Consider the following 17246-nt stretch of genomic DNA (forward strand, 5'->3'; position numbering starts at 1 on the left):
TCCATCTTCTTAGCTTGGTCTCTCACTGTATCTGGCATCAGGCAGAGCAGAACATGAGGTTGGGGAGCTTCTTGGCACACTAGGCTGGCACAAATCCCCATAAGTGTGAAAAAAATGCTCATTGAGCAAACAAATATGAATGGCATGAATGCCTATCTTTGGGATGGTGCAGCATCAGAAAAAAGAGAGTTCAATCTTGTGGATGAAGGAAGCTGAAACGAAAATTTAGCCTTGAATTATGCAGTTGGGGAGGACGATATTTTGGCAAACTCTGCCCCTACTGAGTTCACACTCTCCAGGATTTTGCCAAGTGCACCAGCCAAAAGGATGTCTTAATAGGAGGACTGCAATTGTCAGCCCAGCTCCCACTTGGCCCAGTCCTGTTGCAGAATATTATTGGCCAGGGGTGACTGGAAGTATGTGTGTGGGCTGGGGGAGGGGAGATGCATTTAAACTTTGATCTATCACCCAGTTAATCTGAAATACTTCTGTGTACATCCAGTTAATTCAACCAAAACCCAAATCAGTGCTATAGCCTACAGTGCTGCTGGAAAAAAAAAATGACTGTGAATGAGAAGTCCACATGGCAGTTATGTCATTTGGAAGACACCTTCCATATGGTTCAATCTAATAATAGATCATTTTTGCCTGCTTTCTAGTTCACTGTGGAATCCTCCAAGGGAAGTGAAGGGCCAGGGATCTTTTAAATCTGGAGGTCCTTCAGAGATGGGGAATCTTTGAGAGGGAGACAGCAAGGGCGAAGGCTGTAGCAAGTTATAATATGGAAAATGGGCATAGTCATGTCAGGCCTATAGATGGAGCCAGGATTTCCTCTTTATTTCTCTATTTTGCTCAGGAGGGAAGTTGTCTCTTTAAAAATACACGCGCACACATACACACACACACACACGATTATGTAAATCTTTTGATCTCAACATGGTGAAAGCCATGCCATCGATTTCTAGCAACCTCAGTTGAAAGAGATTCCAAGGATCACAAAAGATGGTGTGAGTATTGCGTGCAAAGCCAGGATCACAGACTGCTTGTTCTTTGCCTGCATGTTCGCTTAATCTCCTCACTTTGTGTGTATGAGTATGTTTACCATCAAAGATATGACCAAAACTGATCCACTAGCGAATTGCTTTCCCATATCTTACAACAACATAATAGAACCAAGCTGGGTTAGAAATTTTTGCACAGTCCACCACCTTCCCCTATCTTTTTATAATTTATTTGCAAATGTTTAATCACAGCATTGCCTCCGTTCTCTTATTCCATGCCCATTTTATTGGAGAAGGGAAGGTTTGGGTTCTTCTGCCCTTCCCCATTTTAGATATGAGTGAGAAGATATGGGAATAAAGCAAGAAGATTGCCCTTAATGGCACCCTTCTGAACTCCTTTGGGGTAAAAGGACTCAAATCACTTCTGCAGCACTCCCAAGAAAGCTGTGGGGATGCAGACATCAGGGGTTGACCTCAATTCAGGAACATCTTCCCTTTGCTATTATCTGCTTCAGATCGGAAAAGCCAGGATGATTTCTAGTTGATATGATATTCTGGATTATTTAGGGCAGTGGATGTTTGAGGTGTTAGAATGCAGGACAACCCAGGTTCATGTGTACCCTCAGCCATGGAAACTGACTAGGGGTTAGCCCTTCGGCCAGATTAGGAAGCGGATTCCACAATATGACTAGAACTCTGCTTTATTGAGATAAGCTATGATAACAGAATCTTGCAAGCCTGACTGAGTTTTCCCTTCCCTCCTTCTTATAGCCCTTATAGGGAGTTGGGGAGGAGTTAGTCTATGTCTCTTCCTAATGCTTTCCTTGGTTCCTGGGCTCAAAACATGTTTTTGCATATGTTGTTGTAACCATCTTTGAATAGTTTCTCCAAAGTCAACTCCATGGCTCCCTATACCATGTCACTATCCCTATACCATGTCACTATCCCTATAGTGACTTTGAGACAGTCACTCTCTCTCAGCTAAACTACCTTATAGGGTTGCTATCCTGGGGAAAACTTAGAAGAGGTGTTTTGTACACTGCCTTGATAGCCAATCTGTGACATGAGTGCCAAGAGGGTAGGTGAAAAATAGGATTGGCTATGTCACCAAAATATATCTTAAGTGACATATCAAGATGACACTGGGTGATGGAAACATCAGAGGAGTTTTGGGAGAACCCAACGTTTTTTCATCAAAAAGTCTCAGTGGTTGTTTTGCTTCTCACCCTGGGCACTCAGTTCCATGCTGTAACAAAATCCATGGACTTGTTTTGCAGTGGTGCTCAGCTCTTTGATTCACTGTTGGACCTCGTGGCCACAAATGTTTTCAGAACTGACGTTCTCTCCTCTGGCAGTGAGCACAATCAAACAGTTGAACAATTAAGAGTTCCAACATGCTTTAAAACTGACTCTGTTCTATGCAGTTAGACATGATTAATGAATGCATTTTGATGTGCAAATCTGAAACCATTGTGTTTTCCCATTTGAAATTGCTAAATGGATTTTGCAAAAGGAAGGTGGGTTGCCCCTCTGTCAGCACGCTGCAGTTAATTTGTGAGTGGGATGGGGTGGGATCTTTTTTCTTTTGTTGACTGAAGGATGCCATGAGCATAAATTAAAATTCTCTCTTGGGAAGCATGTAGTTCAGCAGATAGGGCATTGCCACCTACTTATCTCTTCTCGGTCTTCTTTGAATGACTTAACTATTGGTTTTGTGCCCTGATGTTGTTAATTATCTGGCCATCAATGCATTAGCTCAGAGAGAACCCAAATCCTGAGCAGGACTAAGTAGACACAGAAGGAGCACTTAATTTGAAGTGTTGCCCAAAGAGGAAAGCTGCAAAGGAAAGCTGGCTTTTTAGCTTGAAGTGAAGAATGAGAAGGGAGATCTGTCAGAGGTCTATAAAATCATGCAAGGTGTGGAAAATATGGGGAGAGTGTAAGGTCATTTACTAAAACTAAATTCAGAATCAACACAAGGAAATGTTTCTTTATATATAGCACATAGCTAAATTGTAGAACGCACTGCCACTAATTTAAGAGTGCTGCAACAGAGAAGCCATTGGCCTGATCCAACTTCAAGGCTCTTCTTATATCCCTGTTTTGCTAATAACTGCAACGGAAGAATGAGGAAGTATCAAATGCTTCTTTGTTTGTAGTAAGAAGCAGTGGTGCTTAAAAGTTTGTGAACCCATTTGAATTTTCAATATTTCTGCATAAATATGACCTAAAACATGATCTATTTTCTACACAGGTCCTAAAACTAGACAAGGAGAAACCAATTAAGCAAATGAGTCAAAAACATTATACTTGTTCATTTATTTATTAAGGAAAATGATCCAAAGCTACACATTTGTGTGTGGCAAAAGGATTTGTATGGAAAACAGATCATGTTTTAGGTCATATTTATGCAGAAATAATTGCAAATTCAAAAGGGTTCATAACTTTTTAAGCACCACTATACATAGATGAGTTAGAAATGAAATCACAAGGAATGCAACATGATCAATAAACTATCCTTGCCCAAATTCTCTGCCAGCACAGGTAGTGCCAATGTTGGTGGTGAATCCTAGAAATTGTAATCTCAGAACATCTGGAGAACTTCAGACTGGGGAAAAATGCAGCAGATGAAAAGGGTCTGACCTGCTATAAGGCAGCTTTTTATGTTTCTGTGTTCTGTCCAATCTTTTCATTCCAGAGTGGTTAAGAACTACTAATATCCAATATGGAATATTGCTAATAAGGACAATTAATAAAGCAACCTAAGTTGAGCAATGATGCCATCAGGTCAGGATTTGGAGGCAGAGGTCCAAGGCACCACTCAGTGTTATGAGCAGGAAGGCTCCCAAATATAGCAGGAATGTTGACCATATGTTGAAGTAATCCACAGTGACATCCAAAGAGGAAAGCCCATATTGGAGATTAGATTTAGAATCTAAAATTTTGGAGCTGTACTACTGAACTGAAAGCCAGACTAAAGACAACTTGAAATGCTTCTTTGCACTGAATGCCCAGCCTACACATCAAGTGAGCAATGCACCTGGGGGGGAGTCAAAAAAGTCAAGATGGCAGCTGTAACTATGCAATTGCTGTGCATGAAAAAGGAGCAAGACTTAGTATAGTTGTAGCCACCATCTTGACTTTTTTTGACCCACACATCACCAGACATCTTTGCACCAAAATACCTGCTACATGCTACAATGGCATTCACAGAACTCCAACATTGTTTTAATGGTCAAAATTTTGCAGCCTGCCACATTTTATGAGATTCGGTGCTCTTGTGATATTTGGGGCATTTTTATACGAGACTGTACAAGGTGTTAGCTATGAGGTTGCCAGACTCTTGAGACTGGGGTTGTTTAAAACTTTTATTTTAAAATCTCTGTTCTGAGTTCTTTGAAAGGAAAGTGCATGGATGCCAACTGACTTTATGAATTATTCTTTTGTGTAGCGTATTACAAGACAAGGAGTTTTCTTGTTCAAGTCATTTTACTGGGTGGTCATTCTTCATCTTCCTTTTCTAATATCTGTAAACAATAGCACTGGATTTCGTAGAATAATCCAGAAACTGCACTGTTCCACAAGCTGAAATGAGCATTGTGAAGTCAACATGTCCTCCATTAATTATGCCTTTTAAAAACTTCTGCATTTCTTCTCCTCTAACCCACTTCTACATCCCAGCAGAGCCATTGCTTGAAAAGTCCTCCCCTCTTTGATTTAAATCATTTAATTTATGGACTAGCAGGTCTTTTGTTTTCAAATCAAATAACCTATTTTGCTCATGCGAATGTTTCTGAGATATATATATATATCTCAGAAACAGTGTTATTTTGCTACTTGATTGGTTCAGTGTAACGGTTGGGGCCATCTCAGCCTGATTTGTTTTATAATTAAAGCTTTTTGCAACTCGCTTTTCACCTCCCTCGCTCCACCACTGATTCCCACATGCCGTCTTTCTCCCTTCCGTCTACACCAAGATTGACTGAGGGTTCACACAAGTCATGGCTCAGAGGGGCACAATAAAGGCATGGCTGACTGTTTTGACATCATTTGTTTTGGAGTGACAGCCTCTGAGAATTATCTCAACTTTTCTTTTGATGGTGACTAATTGAATTATTTTATTATACTGCATGTTTTAGTAGTGGGAGGTTAGGGGTCACCTTGTCACTGAAACAGAGACTCCATTCCTCCCCGCTCTCTTATCACTTCAGCATGCTGCAGAGATAGGCAGCTAAAAGCGGAACCAGTTGAACTTGTGTGAATAGAAGGTCTTGTGCGCTCACCACGCTATAGTTTAGCAGCTCTAGACTACTTCTGCATCTGAAAGCTTCCTGTGGCCTCAGTGACCGCAGGAATCTTGCTCAGAGAAAGCCTTGGGGCCTACCAGGCATCTTTGAGATCTCCCAGTAGAGGCATATCACTCTGAACCAAATCCTTGGTGCCAAACATTGCTTCACAGTGCTTTCAGGCATTACAATGGCTTGTAGGAAGCTCATGTTCACAAAGACAGCATGGATATATGCCGGACCCCCAAACAATTAATGGCTTCTCTCCAACTGCCCTGCCCTAGTAAATCCAGCTTCAAAATTAAGGAAAATCTCAAAACAACCTCTGGTAGAGTGATTGGCAGAATAGATGGAAAGTTGGGGGTGATCACTTATGAAGGACAGGACATTTCATTGGCTCCAACTTTATCCATCTTCCAGAAACAGCTGGATGGCATTTGAGTATTGATGTTTTGGAGTCTGTATGTATTGTATTTTTTATATTATTTGTGATTATGTTATTGTCTTCTTTTGTGGACAGTCTACTTAGTCTTCTTAGGATTGTGGTGGGATATAAATGTGATTAAGAAATAAATAAAATGTAAGCTAACTGAGGCCCACTGGCCTAGTAGGTACCAGTTGAATAGCTACTAAATTGGGGGATGGGGTTGCTGGACAATGTCTTTAATAGGAAAGAACTGAAATTTCATTTTGAGGTGAGAACAGAAGGCAGAAGTTTGTCATATTGTCTCACACACTGATTTGATGATCATTTTTGTCACTGTTTACCACCTGTTTATGATCCTAGTCATAATAGTATGTTTCACTGCTATGGGTTGGAGTTGTGTTTTCTTCTATATTTTTTATGTCTGTAAGAGGCCATGCCCACATTTTGTGTTCAAGGGGTCTCCACAAAATCAAATTGTGCAGGCCCTATAGCTTTTCTAGAGGTATCAACATCACAGTAGTGATAGGATGGCAACATTCTTTAAAGGTCACCAAAAACCAGAGGATGAATTTGCAGCTTATGAAACAGAACACCTTGGTATTAACTATTTCCTCAAAGGACTCCAAAATCATTATTTGGCCTTAGGCAAAAACAAGAATGATTGCATCAGAAATGGCCCAATCAGGTTGATCTGAGAAACTAAGAGGGGCACCACTTCCATAACTCTGTCCAAAAGACAATGTATGTATGTACGTATGTGTGTGCGTGTGTATACACACATAGTAATTTTATTAAAGATTACAATGTACAACAATAGAAACTAATGCAAACTAAAAAAAACTAAAGAGAAAATATAGAAGGTGCAGAAAAGAAAGAAAAGTGAAAAAATACTGTAGAAAGAAAAATAGAAAAGAAAGAAAAAAATAAGAATATAGTGAAGAAAAAGAAAAATATATAAAGAAGTAACTTCACCCTTCATCACATAAAGTATAACAATTTTAGTAACTTACCACCTTCTCTTAAAATACAACAAATGATCTCTTCTTCCCATATCCCATCTCTTATTTATAAACAAATCCATAAAAATCTCACCATTTCAGAAAAAGAATAGATGCAGTTACCAGGAGTTGAGCTTGGTTCAATGTTGTCTTTATCATTTTAATTAATTGAAATATCAGAAAAATGAATGCCTTTCAATGGTTGTTTGGGTTGATGAATAAGAAACTAAACAAAATTTCACTGCAGTTCAATAAATGTTATTTGAACCATTTGGGCTTTCAAAAAAAAAAAAAGCCATTTATTTATTTATTTATTTATTTGTTCATTCATTCAATCCATCAATTATAAGACCGCCCACCCAACATGCGACTCTGAGCAGCTAACATCATAATATGAAGAAAATAATGATTTATTGGGTTTATTAAGGCCTCCCAACTCCAAGAAGATTCTTGGAGTTGGGCATTCAAATAACTATTACTTCAATCTGAATTTCACAAACATTTTTGGATTTGCACATCGTTAGCCAAAAAAACTTCTTTTCCTGAGAAGAATGAATGTCCAAAATCCTAATTCATAATACCTTTCCAAAACGGATTGTTATTTTTCCCCTTTAATTTATTTTCCCAGCTCAACAAGTCTTTCTTATATGCTAATCTTCTTTCCCTGAGGAATCTTTCAAATTACGTATTAACGTTGTGGCTTCATTGCATATTAATAAAAGACGGCTTTGTATCCTCTCTTCTTTCCCCACCCAGGACAAAACAACACTGGAGAACCTGACTCAACAGTTGGCAGTCAAGCAGAATGAAGACGGGAAATTTAGCCACGCGATGATAGATTTCAACATGAGCGGAGACTCTGATGGTCAGTAGCCCAGCATTTTGCCTTATTTCCAGCCGCGCCTGGGCACACACTATCAGTGAAGAAAGAGCCTTGAGATCTTTGGTCCTTAAGCATGGAAAGAAACATTAACTCAGCAAAGGTGGGGGTGGGATGCTTTAGATCTGTAATTTTTTTTCTTACTTCCTGCAGAGTCCTTGGCTGAGTCTGAACCCGGGTAAAAGACATGTTTGGCACTGTAAAATGGAGAAGAAAGAAACAAACATAAATAGACTAGGATAACTGAAGTCAGATGGAGAACCAATTAGAAGAGCACTTCAGGATTCTAGGACTTTCTCTGGCTTTTTCAGGAAGCCCACTAGACTCCCAGCAGATGGCCTTCAGAGGCAGTCCCACAGCCGTCAAGGCTAATAACTATTGATCCCCAGGACTTCCATGAATGGGTCCAACACTTTTTTGAAGCCAGCCAAGCTGGTTGCTAGTGCCGCATCTCATGGTAGCAAATTCCAAAGTTTGATAACAGAATAAATCATTCTGAAGATGCTTTAAAAAGTCCAGGTGGAATGGATCTTCCCTGTGATGTCAATGAAGGGAGGATGAATAGAACGAAACAATATTTTCTCCCTTTCTATCCAACTTTTTAGGAAGCGCAGGGGTCTCAGAATCTCGGATTTACCGAGAGTCCAGAGGGCGTGGGAGCAACGAGCCTCATATCAAGCGTCCAATGAATGCCTTCATGGTGTGGGCAAAAGACGAACGACGGAAGATCCTACAGGCTTTCCCTGATATGCACAACTCCAACATCAGCAAAATATTGGGTAAGGGAAGGAAACAGGATTGCCAAATGGGTAGTTCTCAATGTATTTTTTTTTCTCAGAGCATGCATTTCTCAATGTATTTGCTTATTAAAAACATTTTCAATACAGTAGAGTACAAAGTTGAGGAAGTGTTGAGCAAGGCAAAATTCAAGGAAATCCAAACTCTGCCCTGACACATGAGGTCTCAGCAGTGATGAGCAGAAGAAGATATGGTGGGGACTAGCTGTGGTCTGCTTGCAGGGAACGCACACGCTCTTTGGAGAACGGTGGGCACAGCCTTCTCACAAGGTTTCAGAAGGCCTCAGAAGCTTTCTGAAGCATTGCGAGAATGGCGCATGCTATTTGGAGAACAGTGTGAGTGTTCTTGGGAAGAAGGTCTGGCATGGCCAGCAGCTGCCTCACATAGGGCCAGGTTGGGCACACCTTGTCAGCAGTGGGAGGAAGATGGAAAGGTCAGCTGGGCATGGCAGGCCTGAAGAGTACAAGGTGGTGAGGGCAGCTGGTGTTTTGCATTGTGGCACTGGGGCTGTGGCCATGGCACAGGGTTGAGGTGGCACTCCTTGGTGGTGGCAGCCCTGGCCTCTACTCCAATTCCAGCACCACCCCTGCTGCCACTGAGGAGTGCTGCTGTGCAGGGCAGCCAAAAGGGCAGAGATGGGGGGGGGGGGAATAGGCAGGTGGAGGGAGTTGAATCACTCCTGCAGTCATAAGCATGGGTAGGCTGCCATGCACCTGAATTTTGATCACATGACAGCAGGGGTGCTGCAATGGCCATAACTTCAGGGCCCAGGCATAAGTACTATTCATTCAGCGCTGCTGCAACTTTGAATGGTTGCTGAACAAATGGTTGTTAAGCAAGGACCACCTGTACTGAAGTTTGCTTGGATTTGATGTTCTAAGTGTCCTCTTCTTACTCATGGTCCCATGTAACTTTTATACTGCTTATTGTTAATCCTGGTTGTGTGCCACCTTGAGACTGAATTTGGGACATTATTCCTGAGGAGGAGGAGGAGGAGGAGGAGGAGGAGGAGATGATGATGATGATGATGATGATGATGATGATGATGATGATGATGATTTGGACAACTCTGTGTAGAGTTCTTCATATCAGGCATGGTCCTCTAGAATGCCATCATGAGAGCATAAAGAGATGATGGTGGATCAGACGCAAGGTGAATTTCAACCAGCCACAATCAGACGCATATGAGAAGCTGTGAAATAAAGGAAGAATGCAATTCATCTCTCCTATAATTGCTTTGTAGTTCTCATTCACTGGCCTTGAAGTACAAAGTTTCTGTATCCCTCAAGATATGCCTATTCCTCCTCATAACTGGTGGCTTTTTATAAATCTTAAACTCCCTGAATAATTATTTTCAAAGAGTTTTGTTTTCTTTTAATCTTTGCATTCCAATACATAATCCCAAATTCTCTCCAAATATTATGTCAATATCTCCTACTGTATGTGAAATCCAGCCATTGAAGTAACGCTTTTAAGAGCAGGATTAACCGTAGCTATTGATTTCATGCCAAACAGATTCACAGAATCCCACATTCGAGCTTTCGGTTATAGATGGCAGGTCGGACAGTTTTAACAGGGTGCCTGAATTGATTAGATTAGTCAGACGAAAATGAGATAAGGAGACTACATTTGTTTCAGGGATGATAAAATTTATATATGCCAACTGAAAGGATTTAAAACTGGTTGTGGCCACAAGATTAGGCCTGTGATTCAAGAGGCAAACAGTTTGGTCCACTTTGGATTTAAGAGTGCTCTTGATTAAACTTGCCTTTAAGTAATCATTTTCAGAAATTGGTCTGAGTAGAGTGAACACCCCCTCCCTCCCATTCCCCCACTTTTTATACAGAAAGTACAAAGGGATCTCAATGTTTCCCCAATCTGAACTGATTGTTTTAGATAACAACCTCCAAGTGCTTGCTGCTAATTCATTCTGCTTAAAATAGGCATTTGAACTGGACTGACATTTTACTCAGTCTCTGGAGGATCTGTGTTGACATTTTAAAGGGCTTCTAAGCATTTTATAATACCCTCCAAATCTGGTTTTAATAAGCCATTTCAGCTGAAATTTTTAACATAAGGAATCATCTTTTACTGTTTCGCCCTGGACATGGGCTGGTGAATGGGGGAAAGAATGCAACTAGAACATCAGAGGCATCTTTTTCTGATTAAATATACAGTAGGTGGACTATAATGTGCAAATTCATTCCAGATTCTAGCAGGGTTGACAGCCCTAGTCAGCCATCAGATTCCTCGTGCTGCAAGAATGATGAGGCTTGCAAGCATGGAAGTGAGAATTTTTTTTTTATTTGAACATTACAGGTAGTTCTTGACTTATGACTATAGTTGGGACCAGAACTTCCATCACTAAGTGATGTGTTAATTAAGTGAGTCGTGCCCAATTTTATGACCTTTTTTGCCACGGTCGTTAAGCGAATCTGGCTTCTCCCATTGACTTTGCTAGTTGGAAGCCGGCTGGGAAGGTCACAAATGGCAATCATGTGACCCCAGGACGCTGCAACCATTGTAAATACATGCTGGTTGCCAAGCGCCCAGAATTTTGAACATGTGACCATGGGGATGCTGTGATGGTTGCAAGTGCGAGGACTGGTCATAAGTCACTTTTTCAGTGCTGTCGTAACTTTGAATGGTTGCTAAATGAATGGTCATAAGTCGAGGACTACATGTAGTGAAGAAAAGGAAGGATTCCTGGCTTTTCTGCAAGGAAGAGGAGTGAGATACATGGATTGCAGAAGACTTTTCTGATCTGTCAAAAGCCAGTTGTTGTTGTTTTAACTCAGAAGGGAAAAGCTGATAACTAAGGAAGTCGAATGAGAAACTCACAGATATTGAGTCTTTTTGCAAGAAAGATATACCTGTTCTAACTCACCATTCTCAACTTTCTCTTTCTTCCTTTCTTCTTGGCACACATCAAATGTCTGAAGCGTCATTGTGTGTTTTTCTGATGAAGCACCACTCTACCAAACTCTATATATGTTTGTGTGTAAATCTGTGATTTGGATACTATAAAAAACAAAAAGTATTCCTTTTCTGGAATCACTTTTCTGTAGGGATTCAGCTTTGAAAACTGATGTTCTGCTCTGAACACTGGGGAGCAGGGAAATGTACCAAGATAAGCACAAGTGACCATAGGCACAACTATATATTTGTGATTTACCGATAGAAAAGAGTGGTGTTTGCGTCCTGACACCACAACGCCCATTTTGACATCATCGTAGCTAGCTGCAGATGTCTGTGAGCACAAAGTCCTATGCCATACAGTGTTGTCCATCCACCCCCTGCTACATAAAGATGCGTGTCAGAATCCATTTTCCCTAACACAAGAAGACCAACTTGAGAAAAGAAAACTTGCCACTTTTAAAAAAATTCCAGAGCCACTCATAGTTTTGACAGACTTTTTGCAGTGATTAAAAAAATGGATTTTCCATGTTCCAAGGCTTTTGCTGGAGAGAAAAGGGAGGCACTTGGGGGCAAGGGGGCTTTGATGGCCGCAGAGAGTAAATCTGTAGATCTCCATAGGAAACACTGGTCTTCCTTTTGGCAGAACTTGGGATCTGTGATAACTTGTACCTCTTCTACATTTCTCTTCATTATGCCTCCTAATACTGTAGCTCATCTACAGTATGTGATGGCCTAAAGAGTAACTAAAAAAAAATATTTTTTTTTAAGGGTATTAAGAAAACATTTAAACCAAAGTTTGACAAAAACATAGATAGCAAAATCAACAGGAGCTGAGAGATCCTGGATTCCTCAAGTCTAAGGGGCAGTGCTTACCTTCCTTGGCATGTACTAGGCTCCTTATGACACCCTGGTTTGACTTTTGTTTTTTGGTTACATTATTTTATTTGTAAAAAAAGAAAAGTAAAGAAAATGGAAGCCTGGTGTGCTGCAAAGTGAAATACAGGAATCCTTCTTTCTTACAAGAATTCCTCTGGGCCCCAAAGGTATTCTTAGAAAATAAAAATATGCTGAGACCACTGCAAGGAATTAAGTGGTTAAAGCTCCTTTCTAGATTTTAGTTCACAAAGTGTCATTAGACTTTAAAGTTACGTCTTTACAGTGAAATATTGTTTTTATGGAGCTATTGGGGAAGTAGTCTCTGTTCAAGCCAACTGTCCAATAAAGCTGAATTCACATAATGTAAAATTTAAAATTTATATATATCATATACATTTTACATAGTGTGCATAATGTATGTAGAATTTAAGTAATGTATGTCGTATTGTCTGGACTGATTTGCTAAATAGCAATCCAGATTCACATTCTGTCTGTTGCACTGCAAGTCTGCTAAACTGGAGCCTATAAAATCAAGGGATTAGTTACTGAGAATCAAACTACACATTAAAATTGTGTCACAGAACAGGTTTAACCTGGTTATTGAATGACTCATTTTATTTATGTATTTAGTTATTTTACAACATTTGTAAACTGCCCCAATTCTACCAGTTCTGGGCAGTATAAAACAACACAACAATCAATCCTACTATGCTAAGTCACAAAGAAATGTAACAAGATTGAAACTAACCAAACTTTATACGTTGTGTGAGCCTAGAAGTGACATGCAAATGACCCAATCTTTTTGTTTAACGCATTGCTGGGACCGCCATGTGTAGAACGTCAGATTTAAACCACCTCCCTTCGCAGTATTAAAATTTGTCCCCCCCATAGTATGCTCGGATACTATGACATTTTGACATTTTGAAACGAAGAAAAACACCTCCGTTGGTGCCAATGGGACACTCATCGTAAAATTTAATCCCTGGAATTCACACAGGTAGCAGAGGGATGGGAGGACTGTTCCTGTCCACAGTCAAAACAAGGAGTGTTAGTTGCCCACTGCATATTTTAGCAAAGCATGTGGTTTGTCCCTCTGTATCTGTGGGGATACATTGCACTCTGTGGGGAAGGTCCTTAAGAGAGATGGATGTATTGCTGTGGGAACTGGCTGTGGATAGGATAGAATAGGATAGAATAGGATAGGAAGTTGCTTGGGTATATCTTTAATAGAGTGAGGTGAAGAAGGAATATATTGTAAAAGGGAAAAAAAGACCTTAAATTTAAAGCAATTTGGAGGATCAAATGGCCTCTGTATAGTATAGCATGAAAGAAATACAGTGCAGGCGAAGGACAATGCTGTCTCTGAAGTCCTAATTTCATCAGCCCCCACAAATTCCCTGTGACATTTTCCTGACTGGAACATGGGAAGAGTTTCCATCCAATGTTTGTTTCCACAGCCAGACTTGTCTCAGTTTCCCTAAAGACACTGAGCACAAGCATGACTAAGTAATATCCCCTTGGATCATTTTTTTCCCCCTTCCCTCTCTCAGTCTCCCAACCCAGATTTATGACCATCAAGAGTGGGGGTTTTTTCCCCTTCTTTCCATTTTTAAGAGACAAAACCCCATCCTGTTCCACTAGGCAAAGGAAACTGGCCAACAAATGAATATTGTTCCTGCAAGTGTAATGTTTTTCTTTCTTCAAATATTAGCACAGCCCTGCCTTGGTCTGGTTTGCTCATTCAATGAAAAAAGTGTTTTCCCTAATTTTACTCACTTGGGTCATTCATTTTCAGGAACCACTGCAACGTATTTGTTCATGGAGCATGCATATACATCTCTGTATACACCTTGATACATCTAGAGCAGTGTTTCTCAACCTTGGGAACTTTAAGATGTGTGGACGTCAACTCCCAGAATTCCCCAGCCAGCCATGTGTGGACGTCAACTCCCAGAATTCCCCAGCCAGCCATGTGTGGACGTCAACTCCCAGAATTCCCCAGCCAGCCATGTGTGGACGTCAACTCCCAGAATTCCCCAGCCAGCCATGCTGGCTGGGGAATTCTGGGAGTTGACGTCCACACATCTTAAAGTTCCCAAGGTTGAGAAACACTGATAGAGACACACACATATCATTTTCAGTAAGAATATAAATTACATTAGTAGTAGTAGCAGAGTCGTGATTGTAGTAGCAATAATGGTACTAGTGGTATTTCTTCCTTGCTGTACACAGTCCTTTACATAGTAAAGGATGATCAATTCTTGCTTACAAGGGAAACAGTCAAGAAAGTAACTAAATACAGAGGCCAAGATAAAAGAGGCTGAATATGCATTTATGTTAACATGTTTTCAGACTTAAATTACTACAGGGTATATTTCAAAAGTTTCATAGAAAAGATTGAGAAGAGAAAGAGAAGAGAAAAGGGATTGTGCAGGAGACGGTTCAAGACGTAAGTAGTAGGGAAGAAACATGATTTTTCTCATTGTTCACTAAGTTTGATAGGAAATGACTGCTCTGCACTGGGATAGTACATTTGAGATATTTTAGACTTTCCTACGCTATCTGTTCATCCTCATAAATGAATTGGAGTGAGAGAGCAAGTGACAAAACATGTGCCGTGACATTGCAAGGCCAATTCTGCCCCTTGCACATTGCAAGGCAAGGACAAAAGGAGGGCTGAGTTTTGGCCTGTGACATCACAATGCATCATTTCATTGTTTTGACATCAGCATGGTTAGAAATGAATGCCTATGTCTTATTTCCTAGCTGTTACCTTTTTTGCCTCCCTTTTATTATTTGATTTCTTTTTCTGATTTTTTTAAAGTACTTCTCTGGAAACTTTCAACGTTTTAAGTAACTTTGTAAATTAGTCAGAGATCTTTGGCTAGTGACAGATTAGGGGTAGAGTCAATCAATAAATAAGGTTAAGTCTTATTTGTCCCACGTGGTTCTTTACAAGCTCACTTAAGAAAAGTACAAGAGCCTCGCCCTCCTAAACTTGGAAATGCTACATTCACACAAAACACCTAACTGAATCAGGTAAAGGCTTAGTAGTTGTATTTGCACAATGTGCTTTGGTTAGTATTAGTTAGTTTTGGGGGAGTAGCTAGTATTTGTGCAAGCCCAACTCATTAGATTAGAGTGTGATTCAGTATATTGTGAGAATCCAGAAACTGGTCAATTAGTAGTCAGGTTAATGATGTTGTGTGATTCAGCCAGTATGTGTGGGAGATTAACAGAATTAAAAAGGGAAGACAAGAGGGCAGGAACAATAAAGCCTAACAAAGAAATACAGTCATGGTTAACAAGAAAAGAAAAGGATCTAAAGAAATTGTTGCACATATTCTACAAGTATCTTGATTGAAGAGGTGGTTTGCTACACCCACAAAAAATTGAGTTTCATCTAAAACCATATTCCCTAAACTGGTATCCTTCACATGTGTTGGGACTTTGTCTCCCATAATTCTCAGCCAATGTCTGAAGAGCACCAGTTTGGGCAGGCGGATATTATGATAGGGCAGAACCAAGAGAACATTCAATGAATTGATCAGGAAGTCCTACAGTCCTAGGTATCCAAAAAAACAAATTGATGGGTAAGAGAAGACATGATGAAGTCTTAAAGGTTTCATGAGGATTTTTAGCTTCCCTATTTGTTGCCACTAATACAGATGTGTATTTTTAGGACATTCATGTATCCTGTTTTGCTCATTTAAAAGATATACCCAAACCAAAATGTAACATTGACAAAAACAATGGAAACAATCTCATTGGGGAAGACTAGGCTAAAGATTTCGTCCATATAATTCTCAACTCCCTTGCTTTCACAGAACCATACATCCAGAAGAAATGTTCTACCATTTCCCCTGGCCTTTTCTTCCCAACATCAGTCTCTTGAAATATCAAATCCTGTATCTTAATACAGCAAGAAGATGCCCATTGATAAAATGACTTTAGGTGACTCTGTTGAATGAGAAATTAAAAGCTTGATTTGGTCATAGAGTTTCAAGTTATGGCTCTGCCGACACTTTCTTGGGGAGGTCCCTGAGAAGAAATGGAAGAAACTATCTACCTTTTTTTCCATGTCTTGTTTAAAATCGGGCAAGACTACAAAGATATTGCTAAATCAGTTATAACAGCACCCAAGCTCCATGCCCTCCAGATCTATGAATTTTAACGTCCAAAATTCTCAGCAATTGTTATGATGGCCAATTTGGGCTTGAATTTTGGGATTACGGGAATTCTGGGAGCTGAAATCCACCTTCTGGGAAGCACCCAGATAAAGGAAGGAGGCAGGAGAGCAAAGCATCAAGAAGTGAATGCAGTCTGTACTTTTCCCATTGGCGATCTGGGTTTAGATAATGATTTCCACTGCTTTGACTATTTACAGGGGAGGATCTGGAGGTTGAGTCATGGCAACTGGACTTCTTTTCTTTTGGTTTTGTCCAAGCAGCGAAACATATCTAACCAAAAGAAAAGAAGTCCAGTTGCCATGACTCAACCTCCAGATAATTCCACCTGGATGACTGAGAATCTTCATCAACATACAGGGGAGGGTTGATTTCCTTTTCCTTCTTCTTTGATAGGGTCTCGTTGGAAAGCTATGACAAACCTTGAAAAACAGCCATACTATGAGGAGCAGGCTCGTCTCAGCAAGCAGCACCTGGAGAAGTACCCAGACTACAAGTACAAGCCCAGGCCAAAGCGGACATGCTTAGTAGATGGCAAGAAGTTACGGATTGGTGAATATAAGGCAATCATGCGGAATCGGCGTCAAGAGATGAGGCAGTATTTCAATGTGGGGTATGATCCCTTTGTGTCCTATTGCATTTAATTCCAAGGGAAGCAGGGGGAGGTGGTGTGCATGTATTAGTGTTGCAAATTCCAGATTTTATGAATCTTAGCAAAATTTTCTTGATGCAGCATGATGGAACTGAAGGAGCCAAGGTGTAGAAGATCCATCAGATGTGTTAATAAAATCCCAGGATCTATTCACTGAGTTGTTACACTTATAGGAAAGCTTGCTTCACCGCCCCTCAGTTTGTGCATCCACTACTACATACA

The 17246-nt window shown here is 40.3% G+C and overlaps 1 protein-coding gene across 1 annotated transcript in view; it reads left to right on the forward strand.

The window, feature by feature from the left end:
- The window catches only part of SOX5 (SRY-box transcription factor 5), a 391244-nt gene that overhangs the window by 354553 nt on the left and 19445 nt on the right, over positions 1–17246 (forward strand). Inside the window, exons 11-13 of the mRNA XM_088141343.1 lie at positions 7469–7577; positions 8198–8371; positions 16769–16985. Coding sequence (XP_087997469.1) covers positions 7469–7577; positions 8198–8371; positions 16769–16985 — 500 coding nt within the window. The remainder of the gene's footprint in view (positions 1–7468; positions 7578–8197; positions 8372–16768; positions 16986–17246) is intronic.

This window comes from Python bivittatus, unplaced genomic scaffold, assembly GCF_059951505.1.
Source record: "Python bivittatus isolate LINGU-HERP-01145 unplaced genomic scaffold, Pbiv_v1 ctg000330_np1212, whole genome shotgun sequence".
Taxonomy (NCBI): domain Eukaryota; kingdom Metazoa; phylum Chordata; class Lepidosauria; order Squamata; family Pythonidae; genus Python; species Python bivittatus.